We start from the raw sequence: 17,788 nt of genomic DNA on the forward strand, positions 1-17,788 counted from the left end.
AAATTGTCCTGCAAAGTTGACTTATCTGAGGGTTATGCTTTACAACAAAAAAAATTTGGGAAAGAACCAATAGACAAAATACATTTTAATTTATTAAATTAAATCCAGTCCATTTGATAAAATACAAGCTTATTATATTACCGGTTTGTTTAAACCTGGGTTGTTTTTGTTTTAAGAAATACAGTGAATTAAGAAGAGAGAATAGACAATTTCTCCTTTTTTTTTTCTTTTTTTTTCCTTGCTATTAATAAAGTCCAGGATTGAAATGAACTTAAATTATTTGAACAAAACTGTTAAAAACATTATAAAGAGATTAAACAAGCAGATCAAATTCTTAGAAACATCTAACATGCAAAAGTTTTAGTACAGTTTGAATGTTTCAAATTAATCTCCTGAAAAATTAATCTCCTGAAATATTATTTTGGCAAGCACTGGGATTACTGTAGGTTCCTATGGGTCCAAGGATGAGTGTGGGAAGTGCCATCCTGTGTTTGTTCCCACCCAAACACAGCTTACTGCAGGTGTTCCATATTCTGGTGGTTGTGTTCAGTCCTGCTACAGCGAACAGAGATGGCACCATTAAATTCTCACACAAAGCAGTGAGAAGATGCTGTCTGCATGTATTCCAAGTACAATCCACATGCCAATAGTTCAAGAATTGTTCTTATGGGAGTTATCAGCAATGCATACGTGTTTGCAGAATCCCCAAGTTCATTAAATTTGCCTTAGGCTTCAGCTAGAAGGAAGTTTAAGAAAAAATGCTCCTGTGTTAAAGTCTGTTTCATTACAGGTGAATGAATATCTGATCCCTGTTCAAGTCTGAGGATAGTTTCCCTTCATTCTAGACAACACACGTGTTGCAAACACATAAAGTTTTTCAAATTTTTTTCCCAAAATAATTAGTAAAACCGTTAAATAAGCAATAGACTAATTATATTGCATAACTTATTAATAGAAATTGTAAAGTCTTGATGAACAAAGGCTAAAAAAAATGGTTTCTTAAAACACGTGTAACTCAGCAAAAGTTAAATGCGCAGCAGTCTAAAAAAATCAGCTTCAGAACAATGACACTTGAAATGGCCTATCTCAGAAATGACAGATGGCTTACATTCTACATTACATTTTTCTTTAAGAAGAGTTTCTAAGTAACATTCGCTTGTGGTTGTTCCTAGCAATAGCATTACCAATATACAGGCAATAACTTAGGAATTTCAAGGCAATATTTTCCACCTTGCATATGCAAAGAGTTAACATTTATTAAAAGTGTAAGCATGTCCTTTTCATTAAAGGATCACAAATTGCTTTAGGTAAAATCCATGTACAATATTTACACTCACCTGAACAGCTGTACAAATTACATAAGTATCTTAGATCCTCTGGAGGAGCCTGGTGGGTGCCTGGCTGTGTCCATGTACTTCTCTACAAACCAGCCTGCTATCAGGGCTGTCTCTTGGAGTTCAGCCCCCTCTTGCTCCTGCATCAGCCCTTCAGTTTTGGAAATATCCAGCCTTCCAGCTGGAAAGCCCCAAAACACTGCCTGTGCCAGATTTATTTTAGAGTTTAATGACATTGGCTTCCTCCAGCTTCTAAAACAATCCTGGAAGTTCAGACCAGCCCCGTGAAGCTGTGCTTTCTGGTGATGCCATTTGAGGTCCTACTGCCAAAACCCCTCAAGAAAGGGCCAGACTACTCCCTGGTCTTTCTCTGGCCTACTTAGAGGGTGTTGCTAAATAAAACTGGTTTGGGTTTTAATTATCTGTCCAGTTGTGATTGTTTTCCCTCCTACCCTGCGTAGCTATGCGTAGGGACATTGCCTGCAATCCTACCTTTGCTGCCCAAAGTCAATCTCCTAATGTGACGCCAGCTGGCATAGTAATGAACCTGCTCCTGTGAAAAACTAGGTCACTCTTCGCGGGGTGTTTTGCCAGTTCTAAACCAAGCGCTTTACGGTTTGTTGTGTTAACAGAAAGTGTGTGTGCATATCATTAATCACTGGAGCTGCTGTTGATAACACCGGTTCTTTGATCTTAACACTCCTCGTGAAAATTGCATAGTGATACATCTTAACAGAAACGCTGCGTTTAAGCTGCCTGGGTGCAAGGAGGGTCCGGGTTCAAACGTTGAGGATCCGCGATGGCGCTTGGAAAACAGCAGAAGGGTTGGGGGAGAACCTGGTCTTCACCTCTGGGATCTAGTGGGGTGAGGGGAGAGAGAAATGTTAGTGTGACACAGAGTACAACTATCTAGAGAGTCCGAGAGATCTGGAGTGCTGTGAGGATCTATCTGCTGTCCCTGTAACGTGCCACTACCCAACAAGTGTTATCTCTTGGCTGGGCATGGGTGAGACTGGCCTCGGCATGCAGGGTGATTCGAGGGCAGGTGCGATGCTGTGCCAATGAGGAGGGATGTAGTTGTAACCCAGCCCTTGGACCTGGAGGTGTGTGGTGTGATGGGGATAACCATGGCTGGGCAGGCCTTGGCTGGAGCCAGCTTCTGCAAGATGAAGAGCTGCCTCTTCACAAAGCCCTGCTGGCAAATACTCTACAAACATCACAACAAATTCACCGCTGGCCTGGTGCTGGACTTTAAGTGAGAGGAATTACAGTGGTGTGTGTCTGGTCCTTAACCTTTTGGAGAATGCCATCTGGGCTCCATCAAAATGTTCCATTGTAATGCTTTATGGGGCTATGATCTATGTCTGATGTGAACAGACCTGGAGTACCCAAAGGAGAACTGGCCATGCCAGACTGTGAAACTTCAAGGACTCAGATAAGGATGTTGGAAGGAAAGGCAGAGATAAGTTGTTGTTCTCTCTAGTGTCTGTGGAGTCATAATTACATGCAATATGTATCTGTTTTGGTTGTACTGAAGCATGAAGGACACCTGGATGCTTCTGTCATCCTTAATGCTGAAAACCCAAAGGTTTTGAAACAGCAGTGGCCATAGATGTGCATCCAGCCCAGGACTCTGGGTGAATCTGCCCATAAAACATGAAAGGGTGGAAAGCTCTGCTGGGTATGCTGATGGGCACCATCCAAGCAGAGAAAGAAGAGCAAGACCACAGGCAAAGAGAGTATAGGGAAAAAGGGAAAGCTATTGATCTGGTTGTTATTATTTCATTGTTCTGATTTTTCCGTTCCTCTGGGGATGCATCTGACACACTGAGGAACAAATGATATGTCACAAACAGCCTGTGCACAGCTCAGCAGCTGGGGAGAGCCATTCCTCTGTGTAGGCTGTCAGGACAGAATGTAAACCTGACTCTCGCATGTCTGGCGAAGCCAGGGCTTTCAGGCCAGAGGGAAAGTCCAAATGGTCAAGTGTGAACCAGAGACAGTCTGGCTTCTCTTTGAACTGGTGGCTCTTCGGCACCATCTTTGTTCCTGACTACACTTTTCTCATGCAGTCTGTGAGAGAGGCTGTACCTGGGGCTCCAGGACATGAGACCTTTGCTGCATGGTCCAGACTGCAGTGTCCTGGGCAGCAAGTGTTTGTGTCTGGGATTCCAGTCTTCCTTTCCTTTCCTTGAGAACTGGGATAGGGACTCCAAGGGGTTCATCTAGGACCCTCTCCTTTGCATCCTATCTGCCAAATAGGAAGACACAGTATTTTGACCCCTCTAGGGTCAAAATGAAAAATAAGATTCACAAGCATCAAAATACAAGGTTTAAGGGTTAAATACCCTCTATCCTCATTGCTGCACCTCGGTAAGCAGCCCAGACTATTTAGAGCAAGGAGGAAATTTTGGTGAGGTTTGCAAATTCTGTTTTGCCTGAGGTCACTGTCCCACTTGCAGCAGAGCTGGATATACCCATCGTGTGCCTTGTCTCAGCAGTGTGCTGGCAATCCTCTGCGGAGGAGGCACTTGACTGTCTGCTGATTAAACACTTCTTCCTTGTCTCCTCCAAGGCAAAGATTTACTTTTTACGTGTGGCCCTGGAGTAGCTGCTATTACCTCTAACAGCACAGCACACTGTGGCTGGGGAGTTCAGCCCAGGCCCCATCTCTGCTTTCTGAATCACTCAGTGCAGCCTCTGAACCAATTCTGCAGTCGGCTGTGAGGTGCTGTTCTCCTTGGTGGTCTAATGCAAAAAGCAGCTAAACCAGAGCCTTGTCAGTGTGCACTTTCCTTCCTTGTGGGGATGGGGAGTGTGTGGGGCCCTGCTAGGGAAAATGCTGAGTACAGAGAGAACGTTTCCTCGGGGGATTTTCAGTAACATGTATTTCATGAACAAGAAAATTATCTTCACTGGTATAGAGGGTTGTAGAAACTCACAGGAAAATCCCAAGGAAGTCTCAGAGGCCCAAGAGCTGTGCAGCTTGGCTGCTCACCACAGCTGTGTCCTCCTTGGTGTTGGTAGTGGGGGCAGCCTCAGGGAGAGTTTTGTCCTGCCTGGGTGTGTGCTGTTCCCCAGGCAGGGATCTGCAAGGGTTCCCATGCAGACACCTGTGCTCGTGGTTGATGTTGGTACCAGAGACTGAATCTCACACTGCAGCCCTAGTGCTGGTGCACACTGACCACTCCAAGGGTGTGCAGAGGCTGTTGATTGCACCTTACACACAGAGAGGGGATGGCACACACACACCTTGTACATAAGGTATCCACTTGAGGGATTGAATTATGTGTTGAATGATGACCAGTTACAGTATGACATTGTCTAGCACATATCTCTGAAGACAAGGGATGGCCACGTTACCTAATGGGCAGTGATGAAAGAGGGGTCAGTGAGGACATGGCTACACACACCACTGCTAAAAAATGAGTAGTTCCTGATGTGTACACTTTGGGCTTTACTCTCATTGACTTTAGGATTTTTAAAAACTGTTAATTACCTTAAAGTCTGCCTTGTAGCTTGTCTCTTGAACAAAATGGTCTTCTGGCATAATGAAGCCTTGTTTTGTCTTTATAGGCTTGGATGGTTTGGCTCCAGTCCATGGGCGATACTCTTGTCTGAAATGAGATTGTCAAGACAGAAGAACCCATAAAACACAATATATTCATTGGGTGCTTCTGCTCAGAGTGGTTGCAAAGCCAGAAGGCAAGGCTGGTTGTAATCAGTTCATAAGATTGAACTTGTCTAAGGCATACTGAGAATAAAAGTAGTACTGAATGTAGAGGCCTGCCTCTCTCACAAAGCCCATGATGAAAGGTGCAACAGGGCACAGCCTGGGCTAACTGGCTGGCCTGACTTAACTCTCCTTTTATTCCTGCAAAATGTGCTCTCTCCTGGCAGTGCTTGGCGCTTCCCTCCTGGATAAGAAAAATTCAAAGAAGACTTTTTGCATAAAGGCCCATTGACCACTTACAATGTAAAACATGTCTAGCTCATTGGCCACTTACTATGTAAAACCCTTTGGTCTGGTGCCTGGCCCTCCCATGTGGAGAGAGTGTGCTGGTGTTCCCTTCCTTGGCTCTGGCTCTCAATAGGAGCCAGGTTTGCCAATGTGTGCTGTGCTGCACAGCTGTGGCAGCCCAGTCTGAAATGCATCCAAAGGGAGACACCATCTCAGCTGGCAGATGCTTCTGCAGATGATTTTCCTTCGGGGGGCGCAAGTGCTTTAAATCTGCATGGTGATGTCTGAGAAGGCATCACTGCTCCGAGGATTAGTCAGCCAAGTGCCATCAGAGAAACGGGTGCAGAGACTGCACTGAGAGAGGAGCAGACCATGTTTTGAGAGCACCAAAGAACAGCACGGCAGGGTCTGGCTCAGCTTGGCTGCCAGGTCCCTTCTGCAGCCTTTTCCCTGCTTGTCTGTACCCCTTGTCACAGACAGGCCTCACTGATGCCTCTCTATTAGGACTCTCTGAATGCTGCAGTAGCAGCCAGCTGAGCTGGCTCATTTCTCTCAGGAGAAGACAGGAGTCTGCTCTGTTTGTGTATGTATCTCTGGCAACCAACAGGCAGTTTCTGTAGCAAAGGGAGAGGTGACTAACTGAGATGTGACAGTTTTATGTTCATACCCTGGCATGCTTCAATAATATCTGCATTTTACTATCTGCTTATACACAAGATCAAGGGGTAAGACTGAGTCCTTAGTGCCTAGGCTAGGGAAACAGACTGTGTTTTAATGTGTCCAGTTTAGCTTTGATCACAGCCTTTCTGTTTTTCCCAAGCATGCTCTTTGCTATTTTGATAGTAGATGCAAATTCCCCTTTTAAAAATCTTATTTTAAGGTGCGTGAGTGTGTAGTATTATTTTAGAATGTGTAGTTTGGACATGATCCTTTCAGTATATCACCAAAGTGATACAATCACTGCCTGGTTTATGTTTTATTTCTAATAATAGACTCAGCCTTAAAATGCCGCCTCATTTCTTTGCTGATTTGTAGATACAGGGTACAACCCTGGACTGTATCTAAGCCAGTGAGAAACCAGCATGCTAACAAAATTAATTCCAAAAAATTAAATATCTCTTTCTTGACCAAGTTAGCTGCTGGCAGCAGCCTCCTGCCAGGATGGATGAGTACAGCTGCAGGCACAAGGAAAGGGGCAGGAACCTGCTGCTGGGGCTGACAGCAGTTTGTCAGCTTGAGTGAGGGTGGAGCGAGTTCTTAAATCCACTCAGTCAGTAACGGGTATTGCTCTATGGAAGAGCTGCTGTCAGAAAGCAAAGCCAGGCCTCTGTCAGGGCTCTCTATGTCCATTGCAAATCTTGTTTATAATCAGTTTGCTCTCACTGTCCTGAGCAGCCACCTTCTGCCTTCTCTGCACCTTGCTGTTCGGGCCTGCTCAGGCAGCAGGTAAGTGCCCATGCAGCTCTCCTGGAGCTGGTAGTGGGGTTCCTGCTGCTCTAACACCTCAGGGTCAGGGAGCACCTTTGCAGAAAGGTGATTTTGGCCAAGTGATGCCCCAAGAAGGCAACCTTTCAGCAGGGAATCCCAGATGTGTGTCAATGTTCAATCTGAGCTCTGCTCTGCTGCACAACCAGAGGGAGGACACAGAGCTACTGGGCAAAATACCAGCAAAATGGTACAAAACCATCAATTACATCCCAGCAGCTTCTAGGAACTGGAACCTGCCACTCCACATAAAGCCCAATTTCCTCAGGAATGCTGGTGGCATTGATTCCTAACCATTCAACCTCATGCTGACTGGTCTCCTCGCTGCAATAGAGTGTGTCCTCAGCTTGCAATGAATGACTGTGCTGCCTGTCTGTACAGCCAGCTCTGTCTCACTGCTTTATAGCAGATCATTTGCTGATTTGGCAGACTCCCAAACACAGCCCTTTTGGATCACAGGATCTTCATTTTGGCTCAAAGCCAAACCATTCTCCTCTCACCCTGGACAGTCAAAACTATTTTTGAGGCACCTACATGCACTGAGGAAATGCTCTGCCTTCAGCCGCAGAATCAGAAATGTGAGGGCAGATATCCACAGCAGCATTTCCAATCTGGGCTTAGGATTTCCCACTGGGTAAACCCAGGACTCTGAGCCACAGAGAAGGGCTGGGCACAACATAGACAATATATCTCCTCTGGGAGCTGGGGTACTTAAAACAAGAAATTAATATTGTAACCTTTGATACAGAAAGTACAGCTAACTAAATCTGCTCTGCCCTTCAGCTTGCAGGATACAGGCTCTCATCTCCAGCTGTATAGCCAAGAGTCAGAAGGAACACAAGCCAAAATACCAGTTTGGTGACTTGACTAGAAATTGGTCTTGGAATCATGAGTGGAGTTGAAATGCATGAGCTACTCCAAGCCTGGGGAAGAGGAATGACCTGTTTTTAATGTTGCTTAGTTTAAGATGTCAAATGTCAAGATTAGCGACTGTCTTCCTTCTCCCTTGTGTGATGTGACATCCAGCTGCTGCTGGGGATGAACATGCAAGACTGTCTGTTGCTGCTGGACATGGTCATCTTCATCCTTCCTGCTGTACCCCTCCTCCTCTCCCTGTCCCTAGAGAAAGCAGTTGTCAGGTTACTTTGGGTCTGCAAGGACCTGCAGTTGAGGGAATGTAGCCTCTAGGCCATAACTCAGTGTCCACGCTCTCTTTAGGTTCTGTTTTGTCCTCCACTATTACAACCTAGAGGTGAGATTTTTGATCTCCATATATAGAAATGATCCAGTGGTACTTCTAAGTACTAAAGCACTGGAGTTGTGAAAGAAAAAGGCCTCCTGAGTAGCATGCAAGATTTAAAACAGTATGGATCAAAAGGGAAGGGCTGCTTTTATTGTACTGCTGTTTCTGTACCTCCGACTCACTCTAGGAAGAATTAAGAAGCGGCTTTTTGCAGGTGGTTGCCCCGTGTGGAACTGCTTTCATCATATAAATCAATGCTTTGTCATTTGTTTCTTTGCTCTTTCTCAAAATTGGTTAACAGAGCCCAAGGAAAGGCATGTTTTTTGTAACGTATGGGGATGTGTCTGGAGGGGAAGGTTTGGATCTGTGCAGTGTGGAGAGGGAAGCTAGTGGCCTGCTGGGACAGTTTAACCCCCATGAGAGTACAGCTAATGTATAGGCTAGAAACAAAAAAAAGCACTGGACTATTAAATTACCAGGGGGTTACGATGAAGCCCAGCTTTGACAAGAGCTGGTGGCTGGGTGCCATCTCCCTCCCCTAGTGAGCAAGACCAGCTAACAGCCCCGGCAGGGGGGAAGCCCCACAATGATATGCCCTGTGGCCTTGCAAACTTCAGGGTATTTTTTGGGAATGATGGATTTGGGATTGGTCCTTCTGTTCTTTCCAGACATGGTGCTGCTGCAGCTCAAGCTGCTGGGTGCTGCGAACCATGTAGTGACTGGGACTAATTGCTGCCTCCAGCTCTTCCCATTTCATGTGCTCCACAAATGTTTTCTGGCCCTGCAGAGAAAGCTGCCTGCAAAATCCTTTTTATTTCACTGACCTAGTGAAAAATCTAACCTAGAAATGTTTCTAACTTCACAGAGATGGAGGACTCTTCTGGTGGGCATGGGAAGGCAGAAAATGGAAACACTGACCAGGCTGTTTGCAATGCTGCAGCTGCTGTTTCCATACAGATTTATCTTCAGCATTGATACTATTCCTTTGCCTGATCATACACCACCAATGCCATCACAGTTGTTATTTTAGTACTTCATCTTTATGTCATAGCTTGCTTTCCACGATTAATTATCCATGGCAGTTCTGAGCCACTGCATTACAATCCCATTTCTTATTTAAGAAATGGAGAAAAAGGCTCATTCTGTATAGCTGACCATAACTCAAAGCTACGCTGCCTGAGCTAGTCTGTGCTCATTCTTTCAGTGTCTTATTCCTTCTCATACCCAATACGCCAGTGAGAATTGAACAGCACAATGAACATTTCTCCAATTTTCCCTTCAGGAGGAAAGTTGTGTGCACAGCTTGGGAGTCTCTGTTATTTTCTTCTCAAAGTACACACTACTCTAGATGTTTGTTGGGGAAGCCAGACTGGTGTGCAAGGGGTTTGGGCAGAAGGTGTGGGGTGAAATGTCTCCCTGTTTGTGACACAGCTCCTTGAAGGTTCCTGGCAGGGCCATGGAGCTGGTTTGCCCAGGCAGAGCTGTGTGGCCAGTGGTGCTCTCCCAGAGGACAGACTGAGTCTGCTTGTTGGCAAAGACCCCCCTAGGCCAGGGAGGATGCTGTGGCAGCTCCTGGCAAATGGAGGATTGCAAATGTCACAAGTCATGGTTGCAGTGATGAGAGCTCTGTGTGACGGACAAAGTCAGAAGCCTTCCTGGATAACTGAGCCATTAAACTGCTTCTCCTCTGAGCTGTGGCAGACACTGGTGGGGTGCTGGAGGCCCTTCCAGTCCTTGGACACAGGAGCAGATTGTGCCCATTCTCCTACCAGGCCAAAGAGCCCAGCATGAGGACAGAAGTGGGGGAAAGAAAAAGCAGATGGAGGCTAAAAAATAGAGGGGTAGGGAAAAGACATAGCAGAGAGGTAGAGACCAGAACACAGGAATTATAGAGGAGGAAAGCAGAAGACACCTGGATGAATCCTGTCTCAGCTCTCACCTGCAGGAAGGTCAGGCAGTACTTGGAGCTGCTCATAACTCACAGGAAAGAAGCAACAGCAAAAGACTGGACTGAAAGGACCAAACAAAACCTTAAGCCTCAAACTGTTGTCTTAGGGTGAGCTTTAGGAGGTTGCTCTGCTCACAAACAGATGCCTAAGGAAGGAGTATTGACAGTGGTCTGACAGGATGGGCAGCTGCTTCCCTCTTATTGGAGCTGTGTGAATGGGGGGGGTGAGTAGGTCTGAGGGTCTTGACTTCTGTAATTATCCCACTTTTCATTCTTTCCCCTTTTTCTCTAACCTAAGGTTGAGGGTACATTGAGGGGAGGAAGTTCCTCCTACTTTATGCAACAGCTTTGAATCTTCCCCATTTCAGTTCTGCAGCATACTTTGCACAACAGACACCCTCTCTTGAGCCTCTATTCCTAGCTCACCTGGCTCTCCCCTCACATGCCTCTGTCCCCCTCCAAGCCCTCCCTTCCCCACCCAGGCTATGCAGTGCACAGTGAGCCCCTCTGGATCCATCCCAATGCCTGCACCAAGTAAGCCTTCTTGTTAAATAGCGTAAAAATCAGTGGCTTCAGTATTAATTTCCCCAAGCAGCAAGACACTTAAGAATGTAAAGATAACTGTAAGCCTTGATTATAAAAGCTTTACTGTTATTATTGAGGATAAGCATGCATTTAAAGATCTTGCTGGATCAAGGATGGAGCTCCTCATACGCAGTACTATTAACCCTGCTGGCTCAGGTGTGTACTTTGATCCCATATTACAGAACACGAGCGCAGGTATTTTCTTTGTTTTCTGCACAGCTGAAATAAGATGCTTTTCATTGTGAAGCAGTCACCACAGGTCACCTTGTTTCTCTGCACAAGCACTACTTGAAGGCGAATGAATAGGAGAGGCAGCCAAGTAAGATGTTCTGTGACTGCATCCATAGCTATGGGGAAAAGCGTCATTCCCCTTCGTTCTGCAGTGTCTCTTCTGGTGGGGTGATGTCTGTTCCACGGTCACAGTGAATGGCACATGTTGAGTCCTCATGCAAGAAGGTGGGAATTCAGTTTGCTGGGGCATCTTCCACCCCACTATTCCAAAAAATCATTAGCAATGGCACATCAGACACCTTTCCCCCTAATTACCCCAGCTCTTTATGAGGTTTCTTCTCATCAGAACAAAATTGCTTGATCTGTGGGGCCCAGTTGGTCTGCTTTACTGCTGTGCCTCCCACCTGTGAACAAGGTGGGCGCTCTTAACTCTCCTGCCTGCTCAGAACACCTGTCCTGTAGAAACCCCAACTGCAGAGATCAGGCTGTGCTCAGGGCTGGCACTGTGCACGTGTGCAGAAATTTGCAGTCATCCTCCCAGTTCCCTGAGTGCCAATACAAGCAAAGCCAATGGGTGGGGGAAGAACAGGCAAAACAATCCCTCGCAACTCTGGTGCAACATTTTCCTTTACATATTTGAAGTGCTTTCCAAAAGCTGGCAGGTTACTGAAGGGAAAACTGAAGTCTGAAGCGACCTATAGTGTAGCTGAGCATTGAACAGGGTTCTCCTCCCAGCAATATCGGCCCTGGCAGGGAGGTCGTGCCTTATCCCTGTTGCCTTGTAACAAGGTAAGAAAATTACATCCAGAGAACAGAGCCAGCTGCAGATACCTGCTGACAGCACCAGCTTCTCATCCTCTATTAAGAGAGCTAAGTAAAGCACTTCTCTATTTCTAGAATGTCTGCTAAATTCAATCAAGACCTAGTACTACAATTAATTGTGTGCAAGCCAAAAGTACACAGCACCTGCAACTTACTGCTGAAGGGAGAAGTCACTTCCATGATGCCAAAGGACAAACATTTGGGAAGGTGCAGAGGGGGCACTCAGCACTTTCTTCTGCCTCCTCCAGCGTCACTAAGGTATAATCTACTGCAACCTTCTGCAGCAGTCCCTGGGATCTTTTCACAGTTGGAGCACATCCCATTTTAGCCTTTCAAGTGCAGCTTGTATCGATCCGCCTCGGCCTGTGTGCCTGAGCACCCACCATGCAGCCCCTTGGGATTTGACTTCATTCAGCCCCTGCAGAACTCCAGCCAAAATCCAGGGACTGGAGGGATCAGGAAGCTGCCCCAAAGATCTGGGGACATAGGGTAATAGTTTGTAGGCCAAGCAGCTGTGCTGTCCTTCCACCTTTTATTCAGAGTGCCCAAAATCAAAAAGTCTATTTCAAAATCAAAAGTCTTTGCTTCCTCAGCGGTACAGGTATTCTTCCACTACCCCCTACCCTTTATCCTGGCCATAGAAAGATGCCCTTGGTCTTGGATATTGATCCCATGGGTTTGTTTTGTGCTGGGAAATGCCAGGTCAGGCTGACTGGCTTAACCATGTACAGACAGTTTTGTACACAGCTGAGTTTCCTTCTGAACAAAAAGCAGCATGCAGAATGAAGTCTCACAGGAGCAGAGCACTTATGCACAAAAGCACATCAAATGGTGCTGCACGTTACAGGGGACTCACCACTACCCTTGGGTGCTTCACAGAAATAAACACAATAGGCCGTTGTAGAACCATGCGGTCAAAATTCCCGCATAAAAAAAAACCAAATGAAACAAACCAACCACAGAACCTAAAAAAGAAAACCCCAACATCTTACAGAGTCAAGCAAGAAAACCACTACTGCCATTAAAAGCATGGAGTGGACCATGTATCAACGCCAACTTTTCTGCATGTCCTGTTCAGTGCCCTGCCTTGCCCTCTCTTTTCACACTAAACAAGCCCAGCCAGCTGCTGAGACCTGACAGAGTCACACAGTACAGCTGGAGGCTGCTGACCAGCAGTGTCCACACTGCAGGAGCAGATCCTGCCAGGAAGAGCCTCGTGGTGTGTGCCTGACCTGGCTGGGCACAGAGCTGCTGAAGCACCCGGAGCACAAAGGACTCAAATCACCCATTTCTTGTGAGGGTGGACACAGCTCCCCACACAGAGAGCCCAGTCCTCAGGCCTGGGCTATAGGGATGGGCTGATACTCCTGCAACAGCAGAAAAGGAGGAATCTCCCCAAGGTTCTCCCTAGCACGGAAATGAGCATCTTACCAAAAATGTGTATATTTTCCATACCTTCGCTCCTCTCTAAGCATCTACCTGCAGAGGTCCTTGCCTGCATGTCTATGCAGGACACTCTCCCTTTTCCCACCCTCCCTAAAGGCATCATGGGGCTCACCAACCTTCTCCTCACGACAAAGCTGCCCCTAGTTAGAGAAACCCCCCCTACTCTGCCTCTACCACAGGCGATCTGACTTTCCTTCTGCCTTCTCACCTGTGGGTGGGTGCAGCTTACAAGACATGGGGCAGGTCCTTGTGGCCAGAGCATAGTGGAGTTGTGTGTGGCCACCAAGGGACAGTTTAATGATCAAGGAGGGTCCTTCTAGTCTTTGTCAGAGAGGAAGATGAAGAAAATCAATCCTTAATGGTGCTGTTCAGCTACTACCTGAAGATAAGTGTTTGCAGACTGCAATGCTGCCTTTGGAAAATAAAATAAGAGAGGAATGAACTGTAATGGTGTTAGTGGAAATGTCCTTGTGGTTGTGAGTGCTCAGCTCACCAAAGGTGGGGGTACTGTGATCACCCCTTCCCAATTCAGACTGTGGCACTGCTCCTGGGGCTTTGCCATGACTGAAGCTACCAAATACAAACCAAGTGCCCCAGGTGTAACTGAAAATGAGTAACTCTGCCAAGTACCTGCTTAGTCTTTCTTTAAAAAACAAAAAGAGACAAATATAAATGAAAGTAGAATCTTGCAGCCTGTGAAGCTATTGTGAACTTTTCTCCTGCTCCTTGTTGTGACTCCTGTGTGCTCAGTGGTACAGGGACTTCTTAAATGCAATGTTGTTCTAGGTGATAATCCAAAGAAACCATGGGAATTACTGGAATAAGGCAAAAGTGGCCTGATTTACATAGTCCCATCTGCATCAATTGTGTACTGTGTATTCAAACAGCTTAAAGGTTTTACAAGAGAACTTTGTTCTGGTGTGGCTGCCCTGGCTCGTGCCTCCATCCTTGTCCTGCACTCCTCCTCCTTTCAGCAGTAAGGAGTTCCTTAAATAACTTGAAGTCTTACTTTTTGTAAAATTTGTTTTGATTTCCATGTTGGTATGTTGTCCCAGCCAGTAATTTGTCGTGTGATCTGTAAACTTCTTGTTCTTTGATAATAGTAGCTGAGAGCCCTGTGTAAGAGCAGAGAAGTCAGAGGGAAGGAAGGTTTGAGAAGTGACTTTTCTGAGCATTCAAATAGCTGTAGGGCAGCTGCAGCTCTAATGCAGGCTAATGCAACCTTCCTCTGGGGTCAGGCTGAAGAAGCAGGGGGAAGCTTCAACAAAATGGTGGAGATGGATGTGTTTCTGAGACATGAACCCTGCTAGTCTTGTTCTAGGCAGGTTTCTCTGAAGTAATTCCTGTGCTGCTTTCAAATTGAAGTGTGTTTTGGCTTAAGAATAATAATCACTCTGTGATCCTCCGGGGACATGTGGAAAAGGAGAAAATAGCACACAAATTCAAGCACTGCAGTTATCCTTCCTAAGTCTGCATGTTCACCACACATAGAGCAGGACAGCTGCCTGTGTGAGGAGGAGTGGGATAAGCAATATCCCCCAGGGTTCCCAGTTTGTCTTAAAACCACTGTGATACATAATCTAATGAGTTGCAGTGATGAAGAGAAATGTCTCCTAGGTCATAATAGGTAATACTTGAAAATCTACTGGAATAAAAATAATTACTCTATTAATATATCTCATAGGTATATTAAAATCTGCCAAACATCATTATGAGGAAGCATGTGGTAACAGCATGAAACTGATACAATATTCAACAGCAGCCTTGTAGGAGCTGAAATCCCCTCTCCTCCATGGGGAGAGTCAGTAAGAACAAGAGTTGAATTTAGGTGCATCCCACCTGACTGTTTGTTTCAGGAAATAAGCATCTGTAATCAGTCATGCTGTTCAGAGAGAAAGGAAGGCATCGATAACATAAGTCACTTAGTAATTTTTAAAGACTGAGACAGGTGGTTCGTGACAGTTTTCTCCATTACCCATTAGATGACATAGGGGATACATCCCGAAAATATCTTCTTCTCTGACTGATCTTTTAAGGCTGTAATTTGGCTCGCCATGAATGTCGCATTCCAAGAGTTTTAAAGGGAAAGCGATGATGGCACCGAGGGATTCGGGGAACGCAGCTCAGTGCGGCTGTTGGGCACGGACGGGTGGCGGGCAGCTCTGGCTGTCGGAGGTGCCGAGTCTCCCGGCAGCGGTGTGGGTAGCGCGCTGCTGCGCCAGGGATGCAATCATGGATCCCCCCGGCGTGCTTCCTCCTCTCCCCGAGCGCGGGCCGGGCGGCGGCGCGCCCGGGGACGGTTCCGCTGCCCCGGCACGCACAGGGGCCGCCGGGGCCAGGCGACACTTTAAAGGACCGCACTTCCAAAAGCAAAGGCGGCTTCGGCGAGAGGCTTGAGCCCGCCGGCGAGGCGGCAGCCCCCGTCCCCCTCCCCTCGGTGGCGGTTCTGCGGCTCTCCGCGCTGCGGAGGAGCGTCCCCGCCCGCGGCCAGGAGCAGCCCCGGCTCGGGACGGCCGCCGGGCCCGGTTACCTGTAGGAGGTGGTGTGGCCGCCGTCCGCCTGCGAGCGCGGCCGGAGCTGCTCGGGGCCGTCGATCGCCGTTCTCCCGCCGCCGCCGGGCAAGGCGCAGGCGGCGCGTCCCGGGGCGGGCTGGGGGCGGCCCCGTCCCTCCCGCCGCCGCCGCCGCTACTGGCGCTGACCCAGGGGAAGGCGTCCCTCCTCGGGAGGGGCCACGCTCTGAAGTCCTGCCGGTACTGGGTCTCCGCCGAGAAGGGCTCTCCGGCGGCGGCCGCCCGGCCCTTCCTGCGGCCGCTCGGCTTCCCGGCGGCGGCGGCGGCGGAATCCCGCGGGCGGCGCGCCGGGGCAGGCGGGCGAGCGCTGCCCCGCGAGGGGGGCCCGCCGCGCTGGGCAGCCGTCCTCCTGCTCCTCGATGTCCGAGTAGTTGTGGATGGTGAGCGGCCACAGAGAGGTCGGACTTGTCCAGCTGGCTCCAGAAGCGGGCCAGGCAGCACACCCGGCTGATGCAGGGCCAGGCCATGGCCGCGGGCCGCAAGCCCCCGCCTCGCCCGCAGCGACGCCCGCGGCTCCGGCGCCCGCAGCCGGCCGCCCTCCCGGCTTCAGCCCTCATCGGCGGCAGCCCCTCCTCCCGCCGCCCCCTTCCCGGTAACGACACCCCCTCGCCGGGATTACGGCCCGCCACACGTGACCCGGCTGCCGGTGGGAGCCCGTGCAGCGGCGGGGGAGGGAACGCGGCCGGGACCGGACCCCGCGCCCCCCTGGGGGGACCCGCTCTTGCCCGTGCGCCGCCGAGTTGCCGCTGTCTGTGCCGCTGCTTCGGGAGCCGCTCTGTTGCCCGGGAGCGCTCTGTGTCACGGGCACCGGCCAGGCGAGGAGCGCTGCTCCGCTGTAGATGGTTGGTGCTGCTCAGTTATACCCTCGAGGGGTATAGTCGTCACCACTCATGATTAGAGAAGCGTTTGTATACGAAACCTGGCGTTTAAAAAATAAGTGATCTGGATGAGAAACAGCAGCCTTGCAGTGTTAGTTTCCAATAGCTGCATGCAAAACCCCACCTCTCTTAATCTCCCTCCCTCCATTTACATTAACAGTTTAACCACTTCACTTTTAAAATACCTCCTATTGACCAAAATCCAAGCATCTATTATGTATCGTAATATAGAGCCCACGTCCTTTACTGTTTGCCAGAGACTGCAAATTACAGCTTTCCTTTTGTACATTCAGGTTCAAAACCAAACAGTCCTGGCACAAAACAGTGAAACTGACAGAATTACATCGGGGATAAGCCGGGCTTTTGAAATTTTACGTCTTATGTAATAAGTGGCTACGGGCCATAATGCTCCTCCACAATTTCCCATTCAGTGTGTTATTACAGAGGAAGCTGAATCTCCCAGAGGGTCACCAAACTATGAAATATAAGGCTTTAGAAGTGAAGAATGCAGATAAACTGAGATCCCTCCTGTTAGAAACTCATCTACTCTAGTACGGGTGATTATCTGATAAGATAGGTGTAATGGCTTTAAACTGGAAGATTAGATTAGATATCAAGACATTCTTCCCTGTGAGGGTGGTGAGGCACTGGCAACAGGTTGCCCCTAAGATCTCTGGCTGTTTCATCCCTGGAAACATTCAGCGGTTGGATGGGGCCTTTGTGCAACTGGTCTAGTGGAAGGTTCCCTTGCCCATTGTAGGGTGTTGGAACTAGACTATCTTTAAGGTCCCTTCCAACCCAACACAAACATTCTATTCTATGAAGCGTTATTAAGAAAATAATTATGCAGTGGAACTTGAGAAGGTTAAGATCTACTGCTTGTTTCAGCTGAGCAGTACTGTATCTGTAGTGTATTAGCACCTCAGTTCAGATTTGCACTTGCTCTCTGGCAGGGAGAAAGGCTAGACATGTGGGTATGGGCTGGGGCAGAACCTCTCCTTGAGTGTTTGGTCTCTCTCTGAAACACAGTCAACAAGGATAAGAAGCAATTCCTTCGCAGATGACCCTGTTGTCCCCAAATACCTGTTTTGGCAGTTGTCAATGCTACTAGCAGCTTTGATTTCATCACCACCCCCTCGCCCTCTCAAGTTCGTTGGGGCAAGGAGACTCGGAAATTTCAGGTAAAAAACATTTTGGTCCCACACAGAACTCTTATCACAAAACCATTTAGGCCATTGGATGCGTGGTGTTTAATTTGTTGTCTGAAAAAAGCCACCAACATAAT

General features: G+C 48.0%; 1 protein-coding gene across 1 annotated transcript; it reads right to left on the reverse strand.

Annotated features, from left to right (window-relative positions):
- Positions 1–70: 70 nt before the first annotated feature.
- On the reverse strand, positions 71–16,593 carry MAP6D1 (MAP6 domain containing 1). The gene is given in 7 exon segments (XM_032697270.1): positions 71–2,191; positions 4,834–4,951; positions 15,586–15,710; positions 15,713–15,832; positions 15,835–15,895; positions 15,958–16,013; positions 16,015–16,593. Coding segments are annotated over 7 exon segments (726 nt in total). The 5' UTR covers positions 16,183–16,593; the 3' UTR covers positions 71–2,113.
- Between the last annotated feature and the right edge of the window lie 1,195 nt (positions 16,594–17,788).

Source organism: Chiroxiphia lanceolata, chromosome 10, assembly GCF_009829145.1.
Source record: "Chiroxiphia lanceolata isolate bChiLan1 chromosome 10, bChiLan1.pri, whole genome shotgun sequence".
Taxonomy (NCBI): domain Eukaryota; kingdom Metazoa; phylum Chordata; class Aves; order Passeriformes; family Pipridae; genus Chiroxiphia; species Chiroxiphia lanceolata.